The following is a 25,334-nucleotide window of genomic DNA, read 5'->3' on the forward strand; positions in this document are numbered from 1 at the left end:
GAAACAGGCGAAATACCCTCAGACTTCAAGAAGAATATAATAATTCCAATCCCAAAGAAAGCAGGTGTTGACAGATGTGAAAATTACCGAAGAATCAGTTTAATAAGCCACAGCTGCAAAGTACTAACACGAATTCTTTACAGACGAATGGAAAAACTAGTAGAAGCCGACCTCGGGGAAGATCAGTTTGGATTCCGTAGAAATACTGGAACACGTGAGGCAATACTGACCTTACGACTTATCTTAGAAGAAAGATTAAGGAAAGGCAAACCTACGTTTCTAGCATTTGTAGACTTAGAGAAAGCTTTTGACAATGTTGACTGGAATACTCTCTTTTAAATTCTAAAGGTGGCAGGGGTAAAATACAGGGAGCGAAAGGCTATTTACAACTTGTACAGAAACCAGATGGCAGTTATAAGAGTCGAGGGACATGAAAGGGAAGCAGTGGTTGGGAAGGGAGTAAGACAGGGTTGTAGCCTCTCCCCGATGTTATTCAATCTCTATACTGAGCAAGCAGTAAAGGAGGGGGAGGAGGAGATTAGTGTTTAACGTCCCGTCGACAACGAGGTCATTAGAGACGGAGCGCAAGCTCGGGATGAGGGAAGGATGGGGAAGGAAATCGGCCGTGCCCTTTCAAAGGAACCATCCCGGCATTTGCTTGAAGCTATTTAGGGAAATCACGGAAAACCTAAATCAGGATGGCCGGAGACGGGATTGAACCGTCGTCCTCCCGAATGCGAGTCCAGTGCGCTAACCACTGCGCCACCTCGCTCGGTAAGCAGTAAAGGAAACAAAAGAAAAATTTGGAGTAGGTATTAAAATCCATGGAGAAGAAATAAAAACTTTGAGGTTCGCCGACGACATTGTAATTCTGTCAGAGACAGCAAAGGACTTGGAAGAGCAGTTGAACGGAATGGATGGTGTCTTGAAGGGAGGATATAAGATGAACATCAACAAAAGCAAAACGAGGATAATGGAATGTAGTCCAGTTAAGTCGGGTGATGCTGAGGGTATTAGATTAGGAAATGAGACACTTAAAGTAGTAAAGGAGTTTTGCTATTTGGGGAGCAAAATAACTGATGATGGACGAAGTAGAGAGGATATAAAATGTAGACTGGCAATGGCAAGGAAAGCGTTTCTGAAGAAGAGAAATTTGTTAACATCGAGTATAGATTTAAGTGTCAGGAAGTTATTTCTGAAAGTATTTGTATGGAGTGTAGCCATGTATGGAAGTGAAACATGGACGGTAAATAGTTTGGACAAGAAGAGAATAGAAGCTTTTGAAATGTGGTGCTACAGAAGAATGCTGAGGATTAGATGGGTAGATCACATAACTAATGAGGAAGTATTGAATAGGATTGGGGAGAAGAGGAGTTTGTGGCACAACTTGACCAGAAGAAGGGATCGGTTGGTAGGACATGTTCTGAGGCATCAAGGGATCACCAATTTAGTATTGGAGGGCAGCGTGGAGGGTAAAAATCATAGGGGGAGACCAAGAGATGAATACACTAAGCAGATTCAGAAGGATGTAGGTTGCAGTAGGTACTGGGAGATGAAGAAGCTTGCATAGGATAGAGTAGCATGGAGAGCTGCATCAAACCAGTCTCAGGACTGAAGACCACAACAACAACAACAACAACAATCGGCTGGTACATAAACTACTTGCGTGTCCAGTCTCGCGTCAGCATCTGTCCCTATCCAGCTCTGAGACACATCTCCCACTTAACCGCCTCCAAGGGAGGATCGTTATACGGCGCTACGCCTCAACCTAAACGAACATGGGTACCTATGCGTTTTTTGGACCGCTTAATGCAAACTGAATACAGTGTCTTTTGGATGAACCCTTATGTAGACTCGAGGAGTTATCGTGTCATTATCCGCACGGAGTGCATGGAAGCTGGTGGTATACGACGGCGCGCCAGACGTAAATTCCGTTGGCCTGCAACGTGACGACGGCGCAGCTGGCGCGGGCCCCAATAACTGCAGCGCCGAGTGCTTCACGACCTCGGCGCACCCCGCACGGGGGCGAAAAGTTAAAAAGATTGCGCGGCGGACAGGGGAACAGGTGCGGCGCGCGGCGCCTTCCCAAATTGCCGCCTCCATGTTGCGCTCCCCCGTCATGTATCGCTTGACGGCCGTTATAAATTACCCCGCCTTCCTCTCGCGCGACGAGGCTCGCACCTTGAAGAGGTCGGAGCCAAGTGGGAGACGCCTTCCCTTCCAGCTACGTAAATGTTTTCTTTTCTCGCGCAGCAACGGCTCTGACAGATTCGGAAGCGATTTACCTGGAATCTACAGAAATTTCCCGCACATCAATTCGGATTGGCCACTTACCATAAGCGTAAATTTGTTGTTGTTCCAGTCGCAAATCATAATCTTATACAACAGGTGCTGACCATTAATCATAATTTCGTTTTGAAGCTCTTGCCGCAGCCTTGTTTCCAGTCAAAAATAACTGAATTTCATGTCCGTCTGTACGCCTGTTATGCAGGCTTTTTTTTTCTTTTTTTGCATAAACCGAAATATGTATCAGCACAGGTATCCCTCGTCAGTGAATACCCTCTATTCACTTATTAATTTTTCTTCGTTATTGGGATATGTACGACATTACTGTGTATTGGCAGCTTGTCATAGATTGCAAATATACATTTCCCTCAACATTCTTATCTGTTGCTGAAATATACACACAAACACAACACAACACATGTTTTGGAGAACTTCACTCGGAACTAACACTTGTTCGCTTCTCCAAACACACTGATAGTGCTTGCTGGTGGGTGTCCAGTCCCTGTTGATGTTCACTGGTGCAGGAACAAGAAAACATGAACGGAGTGGACGGACAGTAGCAATCTGAGCAATGCGATTTATTAAGTAACAAAGTGTTAGTTGCGATTGAAGTTCAGCGAGTTAGTTGCGAGTGAAATTCCGCAAAAAACATTCGTTGTATTTGTGTGTACATTTCAACAACTGACGAGAACGAATATTTCGAATCTATCCATGGCAGACTATCAATGTACAGTAATATATAGAGGGACCTGTATAACTCAATAATGTAGAATAATTAAGAACTGAATGAGGAGTGCCCATTGAAGAGAGAGAATGGTGGCGACGCATTTACGTAAAAAAAACAGCACTCTCCCGATGAATCTCAATGTGGCACCCGCCTTACCCGGCTGGTCCTGGCGGAGGTTCGAGTCCTCCCTCGGGCATGTGTGTGTGTGTTTGTCCTTAGCATAATTTAGGTTAAGTAGTGTGTAAGCTTAGGGACTGATGACCTTAGTAGTTAAGTCCCATAAGATTTCACACACACACACCCGCCTTACCAACAATTAATTTTATATGATCATTCCACTTCAAATCGTTCCGCACGCATACTCCCAGATATTTTACAGAAGTAACTGCTTCCAGTGTTTCTTCCGCTATCACATAATCATACAATAAAGGATCTTTCTTTCTATATTTGTCCATGTTAAGGGTCAGTTGCCACTCCCTGCACCAAGTGCCTATCCGCTGCAGATCTTCCTGCATTTCGCTGCAATTTTCTAATGCTGCAACATCTCTGTATACTACAGCATCATCCGCGAAAAGCCGCATCGAACTTCCGACACTATCTACGAGGACATTTATATATATTGTGAAAAGCAATGGTCCCATAACACTCCCCTGTGGCACGCCAGAGGTTACTTTAACGTCTGTAGACGTCTCTCCGTTGAGAACAACATGCTGTGTTCTGTTTGCTAAAAAATCTTCAATCCAGCCACACGGCTGGTGTGATATTCCATAGGCTTTCAAAAATGGTTCAAATGGCTCTGAGCACTATGGGACTTAACATCTATGGTCATCAGTCCCCTAGAACTTAGAACTACTTAAACCTAACTAACCTAAGGACAATACACAACACCCAGTCAACACGAGGCAGAGAAAATCCCTGACCCCGCCGGGAATTCCGTAGGCGCTTACTTTATCAGGCGACAATGCGGAACTGTATCGAACGCCTTCCTGAAGTCAAGGAAAATTGAGGGTGAAGGAACTTCTTTATTGCGAAATGCGAATTCTCAGTTCCCTAAATGCGCCAATGTTGCTTATTGACGAACGCATCCAAATGAAAGTCTCTAAACAGAACAAGGCGCGTGCGCATACTAATTGCTATCATGCCCGTGCAGTCTGAACGTCCTAACGCAAACAGTTAGAAGTTATGACGATTTTATTGCATACAGTTCAGTAATTGTCACCCTGTATGAAAGGCAAAAATGGAACAAGTTGACGGAGTGATAACTAAAAGCTTGAGCCTTCTGTAGAAAAGCCGTGTGCGGGGTTTGTATCCGGGCGAGACGCGCAGGACAGGTAGCGGAATCTCGGCGGGACGTCGCCCTCTGGGGGGGGCGGGTAATCTCCAGCCTGGAGGCGGGCGCCAATTGTCCGTGAAGAATGCCCGATAAGAGCGCCGCATCGACCCGGCGCGGCCCGGCCCGGCCGGGCTTTGTTTCAGGGTGGAGGGCCCTCCGCCCCCGCAGGCGAGGCCGGCGGCTAATATCGCGGAGCACGCACTCGCCCGCACGCATGCTCACGCAGGGCACTGGGCGTGGCGCCGGCGGTGGCGCCTTTATTACGGTAATTACCGCCGGCCTTGTTTATGGAGCGCGGCCAGGAATCCCTTTCAGAGAAGCCCGCAGCGACGCCTTTACGACCGGTGCAGCGGCGTCGGTTTTAAGAGCACGGCCGGCGGACACGCCGCCGGAGGATAAACGCCGCCTTCAGCGCGTCACGCAGTCGCAAAGTGGTCGGGAAGGCGCGGGCGCGAAGAGACGGCGCGCTATCGCCGCGTGCGTGCGGCCGAAGCGCCCGGCGCCCGACCGCCCCGTCAACAAGCGCCTGGAGCTCGCGCAAAATAACGCCGCACCGCCCGAGACACGCACTCTCGTCGTGAGCGCTCGGCGATTCCGTCCCCAAGCTTCGAAAGGGTGGGCGCCTGCCGACCTGCAAGCTTCGACCTACTCGTTGTTCTCTCTTCTCACAATTAAAAAACATATACATATACACATACACTGTACCAATGCGGTTTCCGCAGAAACAGTTCCACATTTGATCACTTATTCACCCTAAGACAAATAACTGAGAAGGCGTGGGAATTCAATGTAGATGTCCACATATTATTCGTAGATTTTAAAAAGGCCTATGATAGCATACACCGACAGACACTCCTAAATATAATGAAGGAATTTAAAATACCATAAAAATTAATAAGATTAGTTAAAATTTGTATCGATGAAACTTTATGTCGCATAAAGACACCGGTAGGAGAAACTGAAGATGTTAAGGTGTACACTGGACTGAGACAAGGGGATGCCATTTCACCTATTTTATTTAACCTTGTCCTAGAGAAGATCGATAGAGAATTTTCTAAAACCAGTCCACAAGGGATCCAGCTACAGGATGTGAACATTACAAGACTTGCCTGTGCAGATGATGTAGCACTAATAAGTAGTTCCAAAAGAGAATTAATCAGAATGATGCAAAATTACTACAAAATTGCTGAGAAAACAGGATTACATGCTAATGAAGAAAAGACGGAATACCTGCCCATAAGTAAGAAAACCAGAAAAGATGCACCTCTGACTGTAGATGGATTCAATTTCAAGACCGTTGACCACTTCAAGTACCTAGGTTTTTAGTAATAACAACAGAACAGATATAGAAATAGATGGCCGTTTATCAACAGCAAACAAGACACTTTTTAGTTTCATCAAAATTCTAAGAAAAAGATCACCTAGCAGTAACTTCAAAATCCGGTTACATCAATCGACCATTATACCTGTGATGTTATATGGATGTGAAACATTAATATTCAGAATGAAGAAAATCTGTTAATATTCGAAATAAAAGTACTAAGGAAAATTTTTGGACCTGTATACGACGAAAATAACATGGAATGGAGAATAAGAAGAAATGAAGGATTAAGAGGGCTGTACAAACACCGTAACATCGTCGAAATGCTCAAGAGGAGAAGGCTGAATTGGGCGGGCCATATAGCAAGAATGACAGAGAATAGACTACCTAGCATGGCATTCTGCAGAACAATAAATGGAACGAGAAGAAGAGGGAGACCCAGAATCAGATGGCGGGATAACATTCGGGAGGACACAATGAGGGTGAAGAGCAGCAGCAACTGGACAAACAGCGCACTGGACAGGCAGAAGTGGAAGAGGCTCATAGAGCAGGCGTATGGTCGATAAGGCCCTCGCCACATGTAAAGTAAAGTGAAGTAAAAGTAATACACATACACTGAAAAACCGCAACACCAAGATTATATTATACTACACTACTGGCCATTAAAATTGCTACACCAAGAAGAAATGCAGATGATAAACGGGTATTCATTGGACAAATATATTATAGTAGAACTGACATGTGATTACATTTTCGTGCAATTTGGGTGCATAGATCCTGAGAAATCAGTACCGAGAACAACCACCTCCGGCCGTAATAATGGCCTTGATACAGCTGAGCATTGAGTCAAACAGAGCTTGGATGGCGTGTACAGGTACAGCTGCCCATGCAGCTCCAACACGATACCACAGTTCATCAAGAGTAGTGACTGGCGTATTGTGACGAGCCAGTTGCTCGGCCACCATTGACCAGACGTTTTCAATTGGTGAGAGATCTGGAGAATGTGCTGCAACATGCGGTCGTGCATTATCCTGCTGAAATGTAGGGTTTCGCAGGGATTGTTGAGCACGTCTAAGGCCATTTGGGCTACGGTTTGAATGTGCTTTGCGAAGTTCCACCTTTCATCAGTAACGACTCCCACATAGCGCGCCTCTCGGTGCCGGAGAACTCGTGAGCCCTCGATTCTAACTGTCGGATTCCTAATTAGTTGTCCTTTCAGCAAAATGTAGGTTGACGTATTTGATGCAACTGTCATTTTAGTTTTTTGGCACCATTCTTACAAATACCTCTTTGATAAGATGTAGCACATAGGGCGGGACCTCTGCGCATAGCGGAGTCTGGTTCACCTTGCGTCAGAGTGTTTGGTCCTGTGCGGAGCGGACGGGAAATGGAACGCTTTTCTCGGGAGCAAAGGCCAGAAACGCACTGTGCTTGTAGGGTGGCAAATGGAAATGCTGTCGCTGCTCACCCGTTGTACGTTCAGCGGTTTCCGAATCGTCGTGTACCAAATCCACGCACGTTCACCGCCATCCGTAAGTCCGTAAGAGAGATGGATCAACTTGAGGTGAGTTGTTCGCTGACAAGCTATCCTAATGGCATTACAGGACTACAACGAAACCCGATGTATCCGTTTTGTGATACAGGTGCGAGGGCCTGAGGGACACGGTAGTCAACACACAATGCCAACACCAGAGTTTGAAGAAGAGGCGTTTGCACGGCTGCAAAACAAGCCCTCAGCAATCTCGCGGAGTGTGTAACTAACCACGTTACTACGGGTTATTCCTTATTATTGGGAATGGAAATACTTATTGCTTATGAAATCAACGTGAGAAGAATAGGGTCGCCACCGACTCAAACCATACAACTAATCAAAGATTTGGTCGAGTCGGAAAATAAATTAATTTGATCACAGACCAAAAACTCACAAAAAATGCATACGTTGTGAGGTCGCTCACAGTGGATACGATGTAATTAATAGTATTGCCCTTGCGCTGTTCACGACAATCAAACATTTAAAATAAAATAGAAAATGCATGAACACTGCATAAGATCAGCTCCCAGCAACACACCTGAAAATATGACTTAATCTAAAGCATTTGTTATAAAATACAAGAGGAGACTAATCACTGGACCTGTGCACAAGGAAACGCATTGGATGTGCTAACGGGAAAGCTGCGAGGTGAGTGGCTTAGGCGCAAAAACGTAATCTCGGAACACAAGAGAAAATTGTAGATAAAAATCATTTATTCCTAAGATAAGGATATGAGGCATGTACACGATTCCTGATAACACGTGGTTTGTGGAGACAATTTCTAGGTATAGTGCCAAATTCCGACAATATCACATCACACAATCATGTTAACATTATCTAAAACAAACATGCGATCGGACAGTTAGTGATACCGGTAGCCCAACAACTATAATGTTCTACCACGTGGTTGGCTCCCCACGGACGAAAGACACATAAATCAAGGAAAATTTACGATAAGGCAAGGCTCTAAATATTCAGAAAGGTGAAAGCTTATGCAGGCACAGCTGAAGGCAAACAGACATTCATACAGAAGCGAGTGCTCACTTCTTATCGACACCTTTGTGTGGCGCTCTTCCGGCGGATCCAAATCTGCTACAGAAATTTGCTAAAAGAAAAATTTGCCAAAGTTTTGCATTCCTCGCTGTGACAAGGCAAAGCAATCTTCCAGATCTGAAAAGCGAGACCAAAGGCTAACAGCTCTCCCCTCGCCAAGTAACAACGCGCCACGCGGTCAATCTAACTCACCCTTCTTTGACTGGAGCACAGCTGTGGACGCTTCCCGTACCGGCGGCAGATTGCCTTCCGCATCTCCAGCCTCTCCACGCTCCGCGTGGACCGGAAAGCCCAAAGATGCCATTTCCGCCACCAACCTAACGCAGGTGGATTTCTCACAAGTGGCGCAAACCTCTTTGCCTACTTGACCACTACAAGAGTTGGCTATTCTGTACAACTGCTGCTGAATCTGTACGACTATCGCAGACTTTCTGCAGCAGACTACGCCACCGTCTAGCAACGTGACACACAACCACATTCATTCAATCACACTACTATGAGAGTAAAGAGAATAGAGAAACGAGGAAAAGAAAGAGAAATGGTAATGAAAATGGGCTACCGGACTAATGAAAGGTGGCTACAGGACCCTTTCAAGTGTTACTCGTGAAATGGGTGTAAGCCATTCCACGGTCTGCTGTATATGAAATAAAGATGGTTTGCGCCCTTGCCGCCTTCAGAATGTTCAAGCCCTTAATCCAGATGGTCTTCCGTGTCTCATTGACGTCTGCCACCGGTTTTAGCAGAAGGTCGCCATTGCAACTGAATTCCCACACATTGTACTTTTTACGGACGAGGCATTTCCACGTTTGGGCTGATTTGGCATGTTGTGGCGTAAAGCACGCGAGTCAGGAAGGAGAGAGCAGACAGGGCTGTGAAGAAGACGTCTGACAATTGCAGGCTGACCGACCCCTCTCCAAGACGACAACGCGACGACAACGACCTCTATACGAGGAGGGTTTATCAAAATTTTAGTATTTGGCGGAGAGTTCTCGGGCTTCCAGCCGGGTGGCGGTGTCTTCACACTGCGACGTTTCGACGAGTGACATACTCGTCATCTTTTGTCTTCGGCAGAAGATGACATGTATGTCACTCGTCGAAACGTCGCAGTGTGAAGACACCGCCACCCGGCTGGAAGCCCGAGAACTCTCCGCCAGCTGTATACGCCAGGAAAGCATACGTTCACATTTTAGTATTTATTTTACTTGTCTCGATTTGGGTTGATTTGTAAATAATTTATAGTTAATGTATCATAATTATTATTAAATTATTTATAGAAATGAGATGTTAATCGTTTCCTAAGATAAGCGCCCGACAGGCCGCGGCCCAGTTCTACGAGAAGCTTCAAGACCAGCGACCTGAGCAGAAGCGTCAAAGCTCATTACTTTGCTCGTACATTCTATGTAGCTCAAACATGGAATTGTTATACTGAGGAGATTTCTTATTTTGTCTGTCGCGCTTTGCTTGCGACACATCTGTTTGACACAAATTTAAATATTGTACTTTTTCCTTTCGTAGTAAAACTCATTAATCCGATTCGCTTGAATGTTGTCTAGCGATCCGAGAAAGCAGGTCTGCCAGACACCCCACATTTGACGACTAGGCAGGATTCAAGGTGGTAAGCGATAATCTGACTTGTCCATATACGTTCCTCCAAAGACTGATACTTAATCGGTTTTAACGTGTGTACAACGTCGTCTCCGTTCCTAGTGCTTCCTGACCTACGCAGGACTGACCACCGTTAAGACTGCTAGTATCCTGAACAAACCTAACGTTACGATGGTATTCCACCCGGATCACTGAATTAAAGACATATCGAGCTCTATCATTCAAACGCTGGGGCTACAGAGTCCTGACATGTCCTGCGTTCAAAGCCACCGTGTGACGCGGCGCAATAGTTAAGATTCCGTGCCGGACTCACACCAACCGTTGGAGTTCATGCATAACAGTGTCTTCCTAAACGCGAAGCAATTCACGATTTGTATGAAAATATCATATAGGTACTGCAGCGGGCTAGAATTCTGTAGTAATGGTGTTCATTTACTAGTTCGACCAGCAACATTTAGGTTTTTCGGTCTTTCCCTTAATCGCTTCATGTGAATGCTAGGATGGTTCTTTCAATAGCGTCACTCATGAATCCCCTCATTATCTTTGACAATTTCAAGGCAATATCATGTCTGTAATGAGATGGCGTCGACAATACTTGAAAGTCTTACCTCAAGCCGTGAATAAACGTATCAGTAAATCGATTAAACGTAGCATTATTCATTATCTATCGCTGCGAACTCTGAAGCGAATAAAGCGTTCACGTCACACACACAGACACACACACACACACACACACACAGAGAGAGAGAGAGAGACAGAGAGAGAGAGAGAGAGAGAGAGAGAGAGAGAGAGAGAGAGAGAGAGAGAGAGGTATTGATGATAAGTCAACGGAGACAGCGACTTCCTTCTAAGATATTTACGGAATGTTGCGATAGCAGAAATCCTTCATTAAGGCTCAAAGTTGAGAACAGTCCGGACGGTTAACGGACGATGTACACTCGATAGCTAGTGAATTCCTTTTTCATCTCCCCCTCCGGTGTCGCCATCATTCACCACATTCCACTTTGGATGGCGCGGTTGGTTCACACGCGATGCCTCGGGAATGGAGAAATGTATCCCACAATACATAAACAGAGGCCCGCTGTGGAATCCTGACTCATGGCCGGAAGATGGGTAGGAAACTCGTCGGTATATCGTGACAAAATGACATTCATCTTGTACCTCGAGAAATTTACTCCTACGAAATTAGTCCGGAAAACTGTTTGCACCACCAAACCGTTCCCCCATTTCTATTATATACATATTTAAGACAAAATTAACACGGGAAAACCGGTTTGTAGAGGTGAGAAACATACAACGAATATATGACGGCAAGCGTCTCTCTTCCATCTATTGCGGCGGCGAGGGGAAGACATTAGAGTCGTATTCAGGTGGATCCAAGTGCACTTCCAGAGTAACAGTCGTGATGTGATTTATATCATTCTTCACATGAAGTTTGTTAACAACGGTTTCTTTAAGCTGTGAGAACGCATTCGAGCAGTTGGCTAAAAAATTAAAGTAAAATATTGAAATATTAATAAAACTGACTGGAGAACCATGTCATAACCATTAGATATATCTTCTCAGTACCGCAGTCAGCCACTTGTACACAGGGTGAACAATAACAAAACCAACAAACTGGAGGGACGGATTCCAGACTGGAAAAGGAGGAAAAAATGTCCTATGGACGTGTTGAAACGTCCCCTTTGAAGAATTATACACGACTGTCCTTAAACTGACACACAATATTTTGTTAGCGCAACGCAATCTGACTTTCAATAATCCGTACAAAAGAATGGGCCCTGACTAACATTAAACTATACCTTTCACAAATCACTTACCTCACAAAAATCTTCGCTACTCAAGCTACTGCAATACAGCAGCGCCACTACTGCCAGCTAAATAAAAGATTCAAACTACTGAAGGCACTAACTACTGATAGGGATGGTTAGCAAATGAAAGATATTAATAGAGAACAAACAATGTATTTACCTTGATATCATCATATATAAATATAGCAGTTCATGACAAATTTCAAAACTCCGCCATCTCTCTCCCCACATCCACCACTGCTGGCGGCTCACCTCCAACTGCGCAACGCTACGCGCTGTTCACATCCAGCTGCCGCTGCCCAACACTACAATGGCACACAACAATGCAAACTACCCACAGACTGCACACAGCACAGCCAGTGATTTTTCATATAGAGCGCTACGTGGCGTTACCAATAAGAAAACATAAACAGCCTACTTACAGTGTGTCCGGAAATGGTCCGGTATTGGCGTCGCGAACAAGCCGAGATGGTGTCTGTGTACGGCCAAGCAGATGGGAACGGTCGAGCGGCAGCACGGCTATACCAAAACATGAACCATCACAGACACCAACCACATCACACAACAATTCAAACCCATTTTGGAGTTTGTGTTATCACGGGTCCTTTCAGACAGACGAAGATGCTGGGAGGCGGCGGACTGTGCGTACACCAGATTTGGAGGACCGGAATCTACAGGATATTGAGACGAATCCTATAGTTTAATTCTTTTTATCTTGGCGACTCGCGCATACCCGCCCAGACGCGGGAGATTGCTGCGTTGCCAGTTGCAAACGACGCACGCGCCAAGAGAAGCAGCGCCATAGTAAAGTATAGTATAGTTCGCGAACTTACGTTTAGGGGGGGGGGGGGGGGAGCGTGCAGTTCATGAAGTAAAGCCACCACGGCCGCATTAGCCCTTTCGCTGCTACAGAGACGTGCTCCCCGCATTCCGCGCTGTGCGCGATTTTGTCATCACTGCACTGTTCGCCTGTGCAGACACATGGTGTTCCCACTGCTTCGACACACTTATCATTCGATTTCACAAAGACTATTTGGCCCAAAAATTTGATTTTTAGGCATCTTCTTGACTGATACCTTCCCCCCATAAATGACTTGTTTTGTTTCGATGTTCAACGCAGTTATTGTGCAGCATTAAATGTAGTAAACCATTGCACGAAATTTTGAAGAGTTTGCAGAGGTAAAAGTCCATAGCGTATACTTTACGTATGGTCGATTTTAGTTGCCACAATGTTGAGAGTGAAATGTGGACAAGATACCTAAATTTCATATAAAATTTACTGTGTAAGAATATCTCATTTAATTTAAGTACCAGATAGGTGACGTGTGTAATATTGAGAAATATTCCGTCTTTCGCGTCTGTAATAAAAGTTTTATTTACACAGGGCGCGTTTGACTTCATTTTAAAGCACTTCAATCAATCAAAAAGAAGTAGACAAAATACATTAAACAAAACTGTGGCCTTACAAAAACCATTGTTTGTAATTGTTCTGAAAAGAAATATGGGAGGACAAAATTAGAAAAACCGAAAACTTATTATGATTATAATGAAGGGACAAAGCACTAGAAATTTCAAAAAATTACATTCAAACGAATAAAATTCGTGAAGTAAGACACTTCGATATTGTTTTTAAATATAAGAATATATTATGCACCGAAGAAGGGGTAAACCCTGAACCTCTCACATAGCAGCCAAACACCTTAACCATTACGCTAACGCAGCTCATCGTTTAACGAAAGTCCTGGAGTACTCTAAAATATCACGCAAAATACCGACAAACACTGTTGGTATGACTACGAATTGCTCACGTTTCGTCGAAGTACATTAGGAAATAAACAATTACCGCTGTTCTTCATTGCGAAAAAGCGGTTCGTGAGAATGATAGAAACACCTTTTCTTGCTATCGCCTGAATTAGGAGGTTTACTGCTTGTTTGGTTTAATTAATTAATAGAATATGAAGCAACTGGTATAAAGACTGCTTTTTCCAAACTTTCTATAAAAGGAAGTCTGCTATCAAGACATTGTTTATGTTCAATTACTTTATTTATGGCTGAACATTTCTAAAACTGAAGACACTCGTCCGTGCTCTGCACTGCAGTCGAGCTCTGGCAACATCGTCCTCTGTTCATTGGCTGACTGTGTTTTGTGACGTCAGATGCGCAGAACGAACCTTAACTCGGCCGCCGTCGTAAATGACGCGCACTACTGTATAGTACCAGCTCCAGACAAGTGGCCCGCCAACACGGTGTAAGACAAAGTACGAGTTTGTCTCTCCTGCATGACAACCGCTACTGTCCCTGTTAGCTGCAATCTCACGGAGGCCACTCTGAACATCTATCGTAACGTGGATGCAGTGCAGCTCTGTACTGTGTTCCGGAACGATTTGTTGTCGTTGCACGCACACCGTCCATTTCCAGAGACATGTTCATAGCACCTTTTTTCGCCGGAACACGTCTCTGCAGTTTTATTAATGTTCACCCTGTATTCCTTAACAGAGTAATCGGTGCTGCCTGGGTATTAACAGCCGCTGTCTCTAGGAAGTAGATATCATCTCAATACCTTTACCACGCCTACATGTATTGGATAGCAAAGCATTGCTGTGCCCAAGGCGGCAGAGGTAGCTGTCAAAGAGGAAGGCAATTTATGATCCATTCTCCTCTCACTGCAGAAAACCATTATGCATCACAACACCCCACCTGCTGGCTACACGACTCTAATCTAAAAGACTGATGTAGTAAGATAAGATCACAACTTCACGAGAGAAACTTGACATTGCAGATGAGCAGAAAAAAATATTAGAGGCTATCATCAAGACTACCATTCTTGACGTGTTTCTTCATTCGATGAGAGAGCATAATTCTCCAGTGGGAGTCGCTAAAGGAAAGATTTTATGTGGCACTTTCATGCTTGCTGGTTTCAACACGATTTAAGAAACATATTGGTCCCTCCCGTACGCAACGGTAAACATGAAAGGCGTTAACAGTTTCCTCCTAGGCCTGCCGACGATCCTTCTTCCTGTCCATCATTCGCCGATCGGAGAAGAAGGGACGGGAAACAAGCGTCCGAAACAGTGCCCCACTGTACACTGTTCCGAGCACACGTGTTAGGTTTCTAGGTAGGTTCAAATGTCTAAGCACTATGGGATTTAACATCTGAGGTCATAAGACCCGCCGGCCGGAGTGGCCAAGCGGTTCTAGGCGCTTCAGTCTGGATCCGCGTGACCGCTACGGTCGCTGGTTCGAATCCTGCCCGCCTCGGGCATGGATGTGTGTGATGTCGTTAGGTTAGTTAGGTTTAAGTAGTTCTAAGTTCTAGGGGACTGATGACCTCAGATGTTAAGTCCCTTAGTGCTCAGAGCCATTTGAACCAATCATCAGTCCCCTAGACTTAGAACTACTTAAACCTAACTAAGCTAAGGACATCACACACATCCATGCCCGAGGCAGGATTCGAACTGCTACCGAAGCAGCAGCGCGGTTCCGGACTGAAGCGACTAGAACCGCTCGGCCACAGCGGCCGACCTTCTAGGTAGGTGAGTGGCTCGAAGACCCCTTAAGTAATAGAATGCTGTCCTGGAGGGTGAATGTTCATCAGAGACATGGATTTCGTGAGGAGCGGGTCAGGGAAGTGTGACATGAACGACCTGAAGCACAGGATGAGTAGTAATCTTCGATTGTTTGGTGATAACGCTGTAGCATATGGGAAATTGTTGTCGTCGAGTGACTTAGGAGGACATGGAATGAGTTAGACAAAACATCTACTTGGTGTGATGAATGGGAACTTACTATAAAAAAATGGTTCAAATGGCTCTGAGCACTATGGGACTTAACATCTATGGTCATCAGTCCCCTAGAACTTAGAACTACTGAAACCTAACTAACTTAAGGACATCACACACATCCATGCCCGAGGCAGGATTCGAACCTGCGACCGTAGCAGTCGCGCGGCTCCGGACTGAGCGCCTAGGAACTTACTATAAATGTAGAAAAATGTACGTTAATGCGGTTGAATAGGAAAAACAATCCTGTCACGTTCGAATATACCATTAGCAGTGTGTTGCTCCACGCATTCACTTCGATTAAATATCTACGCGTAACGTTGGAAAGTAATATGAAATGGAAGGAACACGTAAGGTCGGTGGAAAGAGTAGCTCATCTGGAAAGGAGACCGCGTATGGAGCACTGGTACGACTCATTTTTCGGTACCACTTGAGCGTCTGGGATCCCCACCAGAACCAGGTCCGATTAAAGGAAGACGTCGTAGTAATTCAGTGGCGAGCTGAAATATATGTCACAGGTAGGTTCGATCAGCACGCTAATATTACAGAGATGCTTCGTGAGCTTAATCGGAATCCCTAGAAGGAAGTTGTTTTCACGAAACGCTGTCGAGAAAATTTAGAGAACTGGCGTTTCAAGCTGACTATAGGACGATTCTAGTGCCGTCAGTCCACGTTTTGCGTGAGGACCACGAAGACAAGATAAGAGAAATCAGGACTTGTACCGAGGCGTATGGATAGTCATTTTTCCCTCGCTCCATTTGCGAATGACTAGCGGCGGTACAAGGTACTCCCCATCACGCACCGTATGGTGGCTTGCGGAGTATGTGGATACAGTTAAAACGATACCAGTACACCATGTAAGCTCCATGGAGTACAGAAATACATGAAGAATTGACATTGACAACAATGCTTACTCCATATTGCCAGTAAAATAGTGAATCCAAAAAGGAGAAGGTAATTCAGACATATTCAGTGACCGACTGTCGCAGAAAATCAGCCATTAAATAACAGGTGGTCAACGGGCCAATAACAGATGATCGCATATCGATTTTTTCATCCACGAAATTTCGAGCAGACTGTAATGACTTCCTCAACGCTACGCCAAGTGTACTGAATGGATATATTAGTTACTAACTAAACTTTATCTATAGTATTTAATCGGACTGCAGATTTAGTGGCTGAACGTATAAATCTGACACTGCGAAGTATGAAACAATCTTTCTGCAAACAATTCATGCCATAAACGAGTAGACATGACGGTGGCGTTACCCAAAGGCCTGAAGTGACGCAGGAACTCTGCGATTGCCAACGCTGATCTAATTTTCTGTTTTTGATGGTCTCGCTGGCGAGAAGAGGAACACGAAAAACCGAATTTAAAATAAAAACATATCTGTAATAATGCTAAATTATTCGGGAGAGAATTTAAATAATTAAGCTAATGAGATGTTACATGACGCCAATCCCCGATATTCAGATTAACACTACGTGACACCGAATTGAACTCTGACTGACAGCTGCCGGATATTGACATTACTGATAAGTCTGGCATATGCAAACAAATTCTAAAACCGGCATGCGTCACGTAATCGAATTTTGCATCTCTACATGGTACAGAAACAGCTACAAATGAGTAGCAAGTGGCTGGAGTGGTAAACAAATAAATAAAGCGGTCGGCAATCTGAATATTGCTTTGGGTACCACTGCATTTTTCTAGGTATGCTACAAAAGCAGATGGTCCGCGTTTGACTTCTTGAAAGTACAAAATCTACTCAATTAGATTTTTAAGGGGCGTTCGTGTGTGCGTGTTGCATATCCGTGTCAGTGAAGAGCGACATTCTGTCCCCCTCGGGTTCTTGCATGTAATGATACGCTTCTAGTTGAAGATTTATCTGGCGCACGATCGTCTTGTCCCCAAACGTTGAATAATAGTCTCCAAGTCGCGGAGCTACCTGCTGGTAGTAGCTTCTTTTATAGCAACCTCGATACATCTTGTGAAATGCGGACAGCAGATGGACGCCTCTATAGAATTTATTGAATGGGCGCTTATCCCAATCCTGTGGACGAATGGGAATGCTCACGGGTTCAAACGCTCGAGTCGTATTGGGAGGATTATTGTTCAAATACCTGTCCGGCTTTTTAGACTTAGATTCTTCACACTTACCATAAATCTTTCCTTGTGAATGCACGGACCTTTCTTTCAAAAGGCCTTAGCAGATTCCATCCTCCATCAGCAGAGCTGGTTTTTAGTCTTCATCATCGTTGTTTTTTTGCATCACCAGTCTTGTGACGGACCCCACCATGACTTCCTCTTGCGCCAACCTCTTCATTTCAGAGCGGCACGTACACCCAACATATTCCATTATCTATTGGACGTATGCGTCTCTGTCTTCACCACCTACAGCTTTTGCCCCTGTAATAACACACGTCTTATCATAACCTTTCTTTCAGTTAACTTTCCCCGCGTGTTCCTTTGCTTGCCAGCTCGGCCGAAAACCACCTCACTTCTTACCTTTTCAGTACACCTAATTTTCAACATCCTTCTATAGCACTACATCTCAGACGCTTCGATTCTCTTCTTTCCCAGCTTCCTCACAGTCCGCCGGCCGGTGTGGCAGAGCGGTTCTAGGCACTACAGTCTGGAACCGCGCGACCGCTACGGTCGCAGGTTCGAATCCTGCCTCGGGCATGGATGTGTGTGATGTCCTTAGCTTAGTTAGGTTTAAGTAGTTCTAAGTTCTAGGGGACTGATGACCTCAGATGTTAAGTCCCATAGTGCTCAGAGCCATTTTTGAACCTCACAGTCCACGATTTTCTTCCATACGCTGCTGTGCTCAAGTCACACAATCTCACAAATTTCTGCGTCAGATTAAGGCTTAAGTTTGATACTACTGGAATAGAGTTCTTTTTAGAGAGAAATGACCGTTTTACCTGTGCTAGTCTGCTTTTTGTACCTCCTTGGTTCGTCCGTCAAGCGTTATTTTGCTTTGCCGTTGGCAGAATTCCTTCACTTAGCCTGAGATGTGGTCTCCAGTTCTGATGTTGATTTTATCGCTAATCTCAATTCTGCTACTTCTCATTAAGTTCGTCTTTCTTTGGTTAACACTCAGCCCATATACTATACTCATTAGATTGTTCATTCCATCAATAGGTCTTGTGATTCTTCTTCACTTGCACTGAGGATAGCAATGTCATCATCGAATCTTATCACTGATATCCCACTTCTGATTCTTTCTTTTGTTTTAGTCGTGACTTCTTAGATGTACAGGTTGGGCAGTAGGGGACAAAGACTGTTTCCCTGCCTTACGCCCTTATTAACCCTTTCTTTGGCACACACAGAAATATTGTGAAGAAAAAATACGAAGATACTTAAATTAGATGTATATGGTCATATGAACACTTTTACATCTATTTTTTTTTAAATGTAGTACGTTGGCTATAAGTACACTGTACTACAAAAAAACTTTTGTTCTATTTCTGATAAAAAATATTGTGATCCTAGTTGTATTTTGAGTGATGAATTGAAAACTGTTTTTGGTTTTTTTCTGTCAGGGATAGTTTATGAGTAATCACAATTTTATTTCTCTTTTCAGTTTCTGATACAGTGCAGCAAACGTGAGGTGAAATTCGATAAACAAATGCACATCTTTATGATGTTATAAGTTCATCACATTAATGGAGGGTGGGATCTAACATATAACACAGTAACCTTTGTGTATACACTTTGAAGCATTTATTTGGCATGAGAAATTACAGAAAATTGACAAACAATGAGCCACTGCCTTGTATTGCACATCACTTTTTTTCTCTTGTATTGTGAATCTTTCTTCTCTCGAATGATATTCCAGCAATAATCTGCTAACATAGAAGGCACCCACTTCCTTTCATAGTGCCTTTCTATGGTAGAAATGTCTTTATGGAATCTTTCCCCATGTTCATCCGATACGTCACTACAACTCTCTGTGAAGTAGTCCAGATGAGAGTCCATCATATGTACTTTCAAAGACATATTGCACCCCAAATCCTGATATGCTTTGATCATATCCTTCACCATTGCTTTGTCGTTAGTAGCTCTTCCTCTTCCGAGGAAGTTTTCCGACACCATCTTGAAACAGTCCCATGCGGTTTTTTCTTTATCAGTTAAACATGCTTCAAAATTTGCATCTTTCTGCAGCTCCCTGATTTGTGGGCCCACAAATACACCTTCTTTTATTTTTGCAGCTGAAAGTCGGGGGAATTTGGTAGCTAGATATGCAAACAAACATCCTGTTGGATCCATGGCCTTCACGAATTGTTTCATCAGGCCAAGTTTGATGTGAAGCGGTGGAAGTAGTATATATTCAGGAGTTACCAGACTTTCAAGTTGCACATTCTTTTTGCCAACTTTCCATCTTCGCCTAGGCCATTTCTTTTTCACGTAGTGTGAATTTCGGTCTCGACTATCCCACTCGCAAAGAAAACAGGCATACTTTGTGTAGCGTTGTTGCATTCCCAGTACCATAGCAATTACCTTGAAAGCTGCACATATTTTCCATTTGTGTTCATTGTATTTTAATGACTTTAGCATCCTTTGTACAAATTCGTAATTCTCTTTTGTCAAACTAGTGTAAGCTACTGGAACAGAGGGTATTTTATTTCCGTTATGGAGCAAAACACCCTTCAGACTTGTTTTTGATGCATCTATGAAAAGTCTCCACTCCTGTGAAATATAAGTGAAGTTCAGCACTTTCATCAGGCCAGCAACGTCATTGCAAAATGTCAGTGCTTCGTCAGTTGAAAAATAAGAAATAAAGGCATGTTCTCTGTGCCTGAACACACTGATTTTAGTACTTTGGTGCAGTAGATTATACTCTTGTAATCTTGAACCAAGCAGCTGCGCCTTCTGTTTACTTAGTCCTAGATCACGTACTAAATCATTTAAATCTGCCTGTGTTAACAAATGTGGTGATGACTCACTTGTGCAGTGATATAAAGAATCATCATCTGTGATTTCTTCAGTACTACTTATTTCAGTGTCACTTGAAATTTGACATCGAGCTCTTGAAGGTACTGGAACGTTGTCGGAATGCTGCAATGGCATTCTCGCTGAAGGCAGATCTGGGTAAACAATGTGCCTCTTCGACTTTTTGTTTGTAAAACTCTGAATTTTTGTTAGACAGAAATAACAATCAGTAACATGGTCCTTAGGCTCCCTCCACACCATGGGAACAGCAAACAATGCCACATTCTCTTTACCTTTCCACCACTGAATTAGTTTGCAGTAACATGTAGCACAGCAGAAATGTGGTGCCCATTCTTTATCTTGGTCTCCTACCTCTACTCCAAAGTAATGTTTATATGCTTTCTTTATGACTGAAGAAATTTTCTTTCTATTTCTGGCAAAAGTGAACTTCCCACATATGTAGCAGAAGTTGTCCGGCTTATATCGACATCCACGACGACGTGGCATTTCTGCAAATTTAAAAATACCACTTTGGTAATACACCTGTATTAAATTAATAGTAGGGAACTAGAGGAACGCTGATGTGTAAAAACAAGCAGTCGTTTTACCTTCAGCACCAGGTTCAATCAGTTTACACACAGGAACTAAAAAATTCAACCGTGCTCGGAAATATGACAGACAGTTACTTGTCAGCCAAAACACCCATTCGTTAAGACTGACACAAATTGTGGCTAACACCACTGTTGTAAACTCGATGCACCTGCCCCTAGGAGGCGTGAAGCTTTACTGCCTAGGCAGCGATCGGCAGTCGCCGTTCGAGTAAATGAGATGTTTCAGGTGGTCTTAATGACATAGGTGTGGCAGGGGATAACCTAATGATGTCTGATTCTTCCCACCTGCTGTTGCACAAGAAATTATCATGTTCTATCACTACTGGATGAGGCAACATACCCGTATTTCTCTATAACGTCTCTGTGTTTGCCATGAATTGTGTGAATATAGATATATATATATATATATACATTACATAAAAAGTATCCCTGACAACGATATTTTGTTTACATATTTGAATTTCCCACGGTAAAATGGCCTAGAAGCACATACTTTAATATCAGAAATAGAACCCATGTCGAACAGTGGTATCGTTGTCTACTAAAGGAGCACAGGTGCTACATTATAAATACTACAACGTTGTTGCTGTGGCTAAAAAACTGGTCGGATTCTGCACTGTTTCATTTGAAATGTCTTAGAACAATTCATTTTGGTACAAACCACAGAACAATTCCACGTTTTCCGCTGTTTATAGTTGAATACCCCTGAAGCGCAAGTTTACCTCTTCCTTTTCCGCAAGATAGTCTGGCCGGTGTGCAAAACACAATTCACTGGCACTGGAGCTGAAGTTTTCTTATTCTTCTGGACTTGTCCATCCTACAACCAAAGCCAGGTTCCACTCCCAGAAAGCATCGGTACATTTGCATTGCTCCAGGTAATCAATCGCTAACACGTTTGTATAATACCTGAGTTTCAAGATTTCGTCTTATCGTTTATAAGCGGTTTTCGCTGCATAAAAAAAAAAAAAACGCAGTACAAAATCGAAAGAAACTGTTACACCGATAACTGATGCTCACGTAACCTCTTATGATGTCTGCTAAAGATGCGAACTATTGAGAAACTTTTCATCAGAGACGACGAAATACCGCCGTATATTATATCTTAAACGTTGCTTGCAAGCAGTATTGCCCGTTCAGCTTGAAACGTGTTTCAGAAAACAGCAAGCAATTTTGATGTTGCTTGAGAGCAACATTGCCATATAAAGGATTAATTCGAGCTCTTCTCTCTTGTTCCGCCATCCTTATTGTTCGGCACTGGTTCTTGTACATATTGCGTGTTGCCCGTATTCCTGAGAACGCTACAGGCTAACATGCTTTCTCCCTTACTTTGAAACGTCTTGGATCGTCTCGAGGGCATATAACCATACGATGAACAGTGGCTAGGACATTACATAAGCATTCTGGAGGTCCATTGTTCAAATCCCTCTCCGGCCATCCTTATTTAGGTTTTAAGTGGTTTCCGTAATTTGATTAAGGCAGTTGCTACGCTTCATTTGAGAAGAACGTCGCCAGTTTCAATCCAAAAACCTTCCTGTCTCAGAGTTTGTGCTCAGTTTCTAATGACCTCGTCGTTGATGGAACGTTTAATTCCTGATCATCCTTCCTAAGAGAGCGTATCCAAAACATTTTATTCTCCGAAAACAGTTAAATGTTGTCTTATGTTATGTTCGTGGATCGTCGTTTGTACTTCTTTCCGTAATGTACTGTATTTACTTCGCTATTCGTATTGGTCTCGTAGTATCAACAGGACGGTCCAACAGCACACACCGCCCTACTGTCAACGCGTGAACAGTTTCCTGGTCGTTTGACCTCCCGATGCGGTGCTGTGGCTTGGCCGGTACGTTCCTCGATCTCATGGCTACCGATTTCTTCCTCGGGTATATTTAATCCCGTGTGTCTGAAATCTCCCTGCAAACCTCCAGGCGCTGGAGGCCAACATCCGTAGAGAAGTCGCCAGTATCCCTGTTGCTGTACTGGGGAACACTTTGCGTAGCAGCTTTATAGCTCCTGTACAAGAGTGCTGCGATAAACGTGGTGCTCGTCTGAGTTACGTGATCTTTAATAAGTGAGCGCCTGTATACCACCTGAAACTCCAGAGTCTCGCTAACACGTCTGCATCTGTAAATCATGAAGACCTGTGTCACAAAATTTTTTCTGAACAGTTGAAAGGGAGCGTTCCTTCTGGCTCACCTTCTACGTTCATACACGCAAAAAAAAAATTCCAACACTAAATTTGCCTTAGGATTGCATAACTGGAAAGACGAGCACCTGGAAAAAGAAGAAGACGGCGATTGATGTACGTGGGTGAACCTACGAAAGGTATCTGGCTTAAGATCTACAAAGAAAGGAAGGATAAGGTACAAGAAAGTGAAGATTGCTAACTCCCTGCCGTCTTCCAGACTACAGCCAACCAATCCTAGGTGACACTAGTTAAAGACAGATCTGCTGCTGACAAGGGAACCTCCCAATCGCACCCCCCTCAGATTTAGTTATAAGTTGGCACAGTTGAAGGCCTTGAAAAACTGAACACAGGTCAGTCGAGAAAACAGGAAGAAGTTGTGTGGAAGTATGAAAAAAAAAGCAAAATATACAAACTGAGTAGTCCATGTGCAAGATAAGCAACATCAAGGACAGTGTGAGCTCAGGAGCGCCGTGGTCCCGTGGTTAGCGTGAGCAGCTGCGGAACGAGAGGTCCTTGGTTCAAGTCTTTCCTCGAGTGAAAAGTTTAGTTTCTTTATTTTCGCAAAGTTATGACCTGTCCGTACGTTCATTGACGTCTCTGTTCACTGTGATAAGTTTCGTGTCTGTGTTTTGCGACCGGACCGCAAAATCGTGCGATTAGTAGACGAACGGACGTGCCTCTCCAATGGGAACCGAAAACATTTGATCGCAAGGTCATAGGTCATCCGATTCCTCCACAGGAAAAAAACGTCTGATATATTCTATACGACACTGGTGACGGCATGTGCGTCACATGACAGGAATATGTTGTCGACGCACCTTACTTGTACACTTGGCGATTGGGTAAAAAGATTCTTCTACCTTGCCCGATTTAGGTTTTCTTGTGGATGTGATAATCACTCCCAAAAAAAGTGATGAAAACATAAGAGTTTGTCACATGAACTGCAACAAATGAATGCAACAGTTTCACAGTCGCACAGTTTTCCCTTTGCTCTGTCAAAACATATGTTTTTAACATTTTAAAATTTTTCCGTGTGTAGACCGTCAAATCCTGCATATGTCCAAGCATATCTGAACGTGTCCTGGAATTTTGGAGAGCGAAGTTGCTTATGTGTGAGTGCCTGAACTTTGCTAATTGTCTGAAAATAAAAAATTTAACTTTTCACTCGAGGGATGACTTGAACCAAGGACCTCTCGTTCCGCAGCTACTCACGCTAACCACGGGACCACGGCGCTCCTGAGCTCACAGTTTCCTTGGTGTTGCCTATGTTGCACATGGACTACTCAGTTTGTATATTTTGCTTATTTTTTTCATAGTTCCACACAACTTCTTCCTGTTTTCTCGATTGATCTGTGTTCAGTTTTTCAAGACCTATCCACTGTGCCAACTTATAACTAAATCTGAGGGGGGTGCGATGGGGAGGTTCCCTTGTGAGTAAAGGGTGTTAACAGAAGACATTATTCTCGTACAAATATAAACCTTCCAAGTATTTCTGTCTCCTCTGCCAGCAGCCATAGCCTTCAGTCAGGAGGTGTTACTAACCAGACAGCTAGCTCCCAGCCAGTCCTCGGACAGACACTATAGGATGGACCAATTGTACAGTAATGGATATTAAGAGTCGAAGTTATTCTCGTGGAACTGTAAACCTGTCAGATACATTCTGACTTTCCTACCAGTGGCCGTAGCCTTGAGTCAGGAAGTACTACCAACCAGAGAACTGCCAAGCAACCCTCGGGTTGACACTAAAGGACGCATCTACAGCAGAGTAGTGGATGTTAAGAGGCGACGTTATTCTCGTGCAAGTGTAAACCTGCCAAGCATATTCTGCCTCTCGGCAGGCCTTTAGTCGGATCCTGGGAAGGAAGCGAGGGCCTTCCCAGCGCCGCCGCCGCTGTCTCGCCGGATGAGTTAGGGCCGGCGGGGTGGCTGTAAAACGCGCCGACAGCCGGCCGAACATTAGGATGAGTTATTCGTTATTGATGGCGTGCCGAGATATGCCCCTCTGGTGGCGACGCGGCTGCGTGGGCGCCGGCGCACCGCTGCCTGTGCCTGCTGACGAATGGCCGCTCGCCGGGTCGTGTGAGCCGAGGTGTGGCTGCCGTTACACTCGCCAGGGAACGCCTGCCTGGAGCTGCCAGCTGTCCGCCTAGCTTCTG

The 25,334-nt window shown here is 44.2% G+C and overlaps 1 protein-coding gene and 1 non-coding gene across 2 annotated transcripts in view; one reads left to right on the forward strand and one right to left on the reverse strand.

Annotated features, from left to right (window-relative positions):
* Window positions 1-699: 699 nt before the first annotated feature.
* Trnaa-cgc (transfer RNA alanine (anticodon CGC)) lies at window positions 700-772 on the reverse strand. The gene has a single exon. It is a non-coding gene; the product is annotated as a tRNA-Ala (tRNA).
* A 3,656-nt stretch (window positions 773-4,428) lies between these two features.
* Window positions 4,429-25,334, forward strand: part of LOC126485062 (protein prickle-like) — a 103,772-nt gene continuing 82,866 nt past the window's right edge. Inside the window, exon 1 of the mRNA XM_050108663.1 lies at window positions 4,429-4,923. Within this exon, the coding sequence (XP_049964620.1) occupies window positions 4,429-4,923 (495 nt within the window). The remainder of the gene's footprint in view (window positions 4,924-25,334) is intronic.

This window comes from Schistocerca serialis, chromosome 6, assembly GCF_023864345.2.
Source record: "Schistocerca serialis cubense isolate TAMUIC-IGC-003099 chromosome 6, iqSchSeri2.2, whole genome shotgun sequence".
Taxonomy (NCBI): Eukaryota; Metazoa; Arthropoda; class Insecta; order Orthoptera; family Acrididae; genus Schistocerca; species Schistocerca serialis.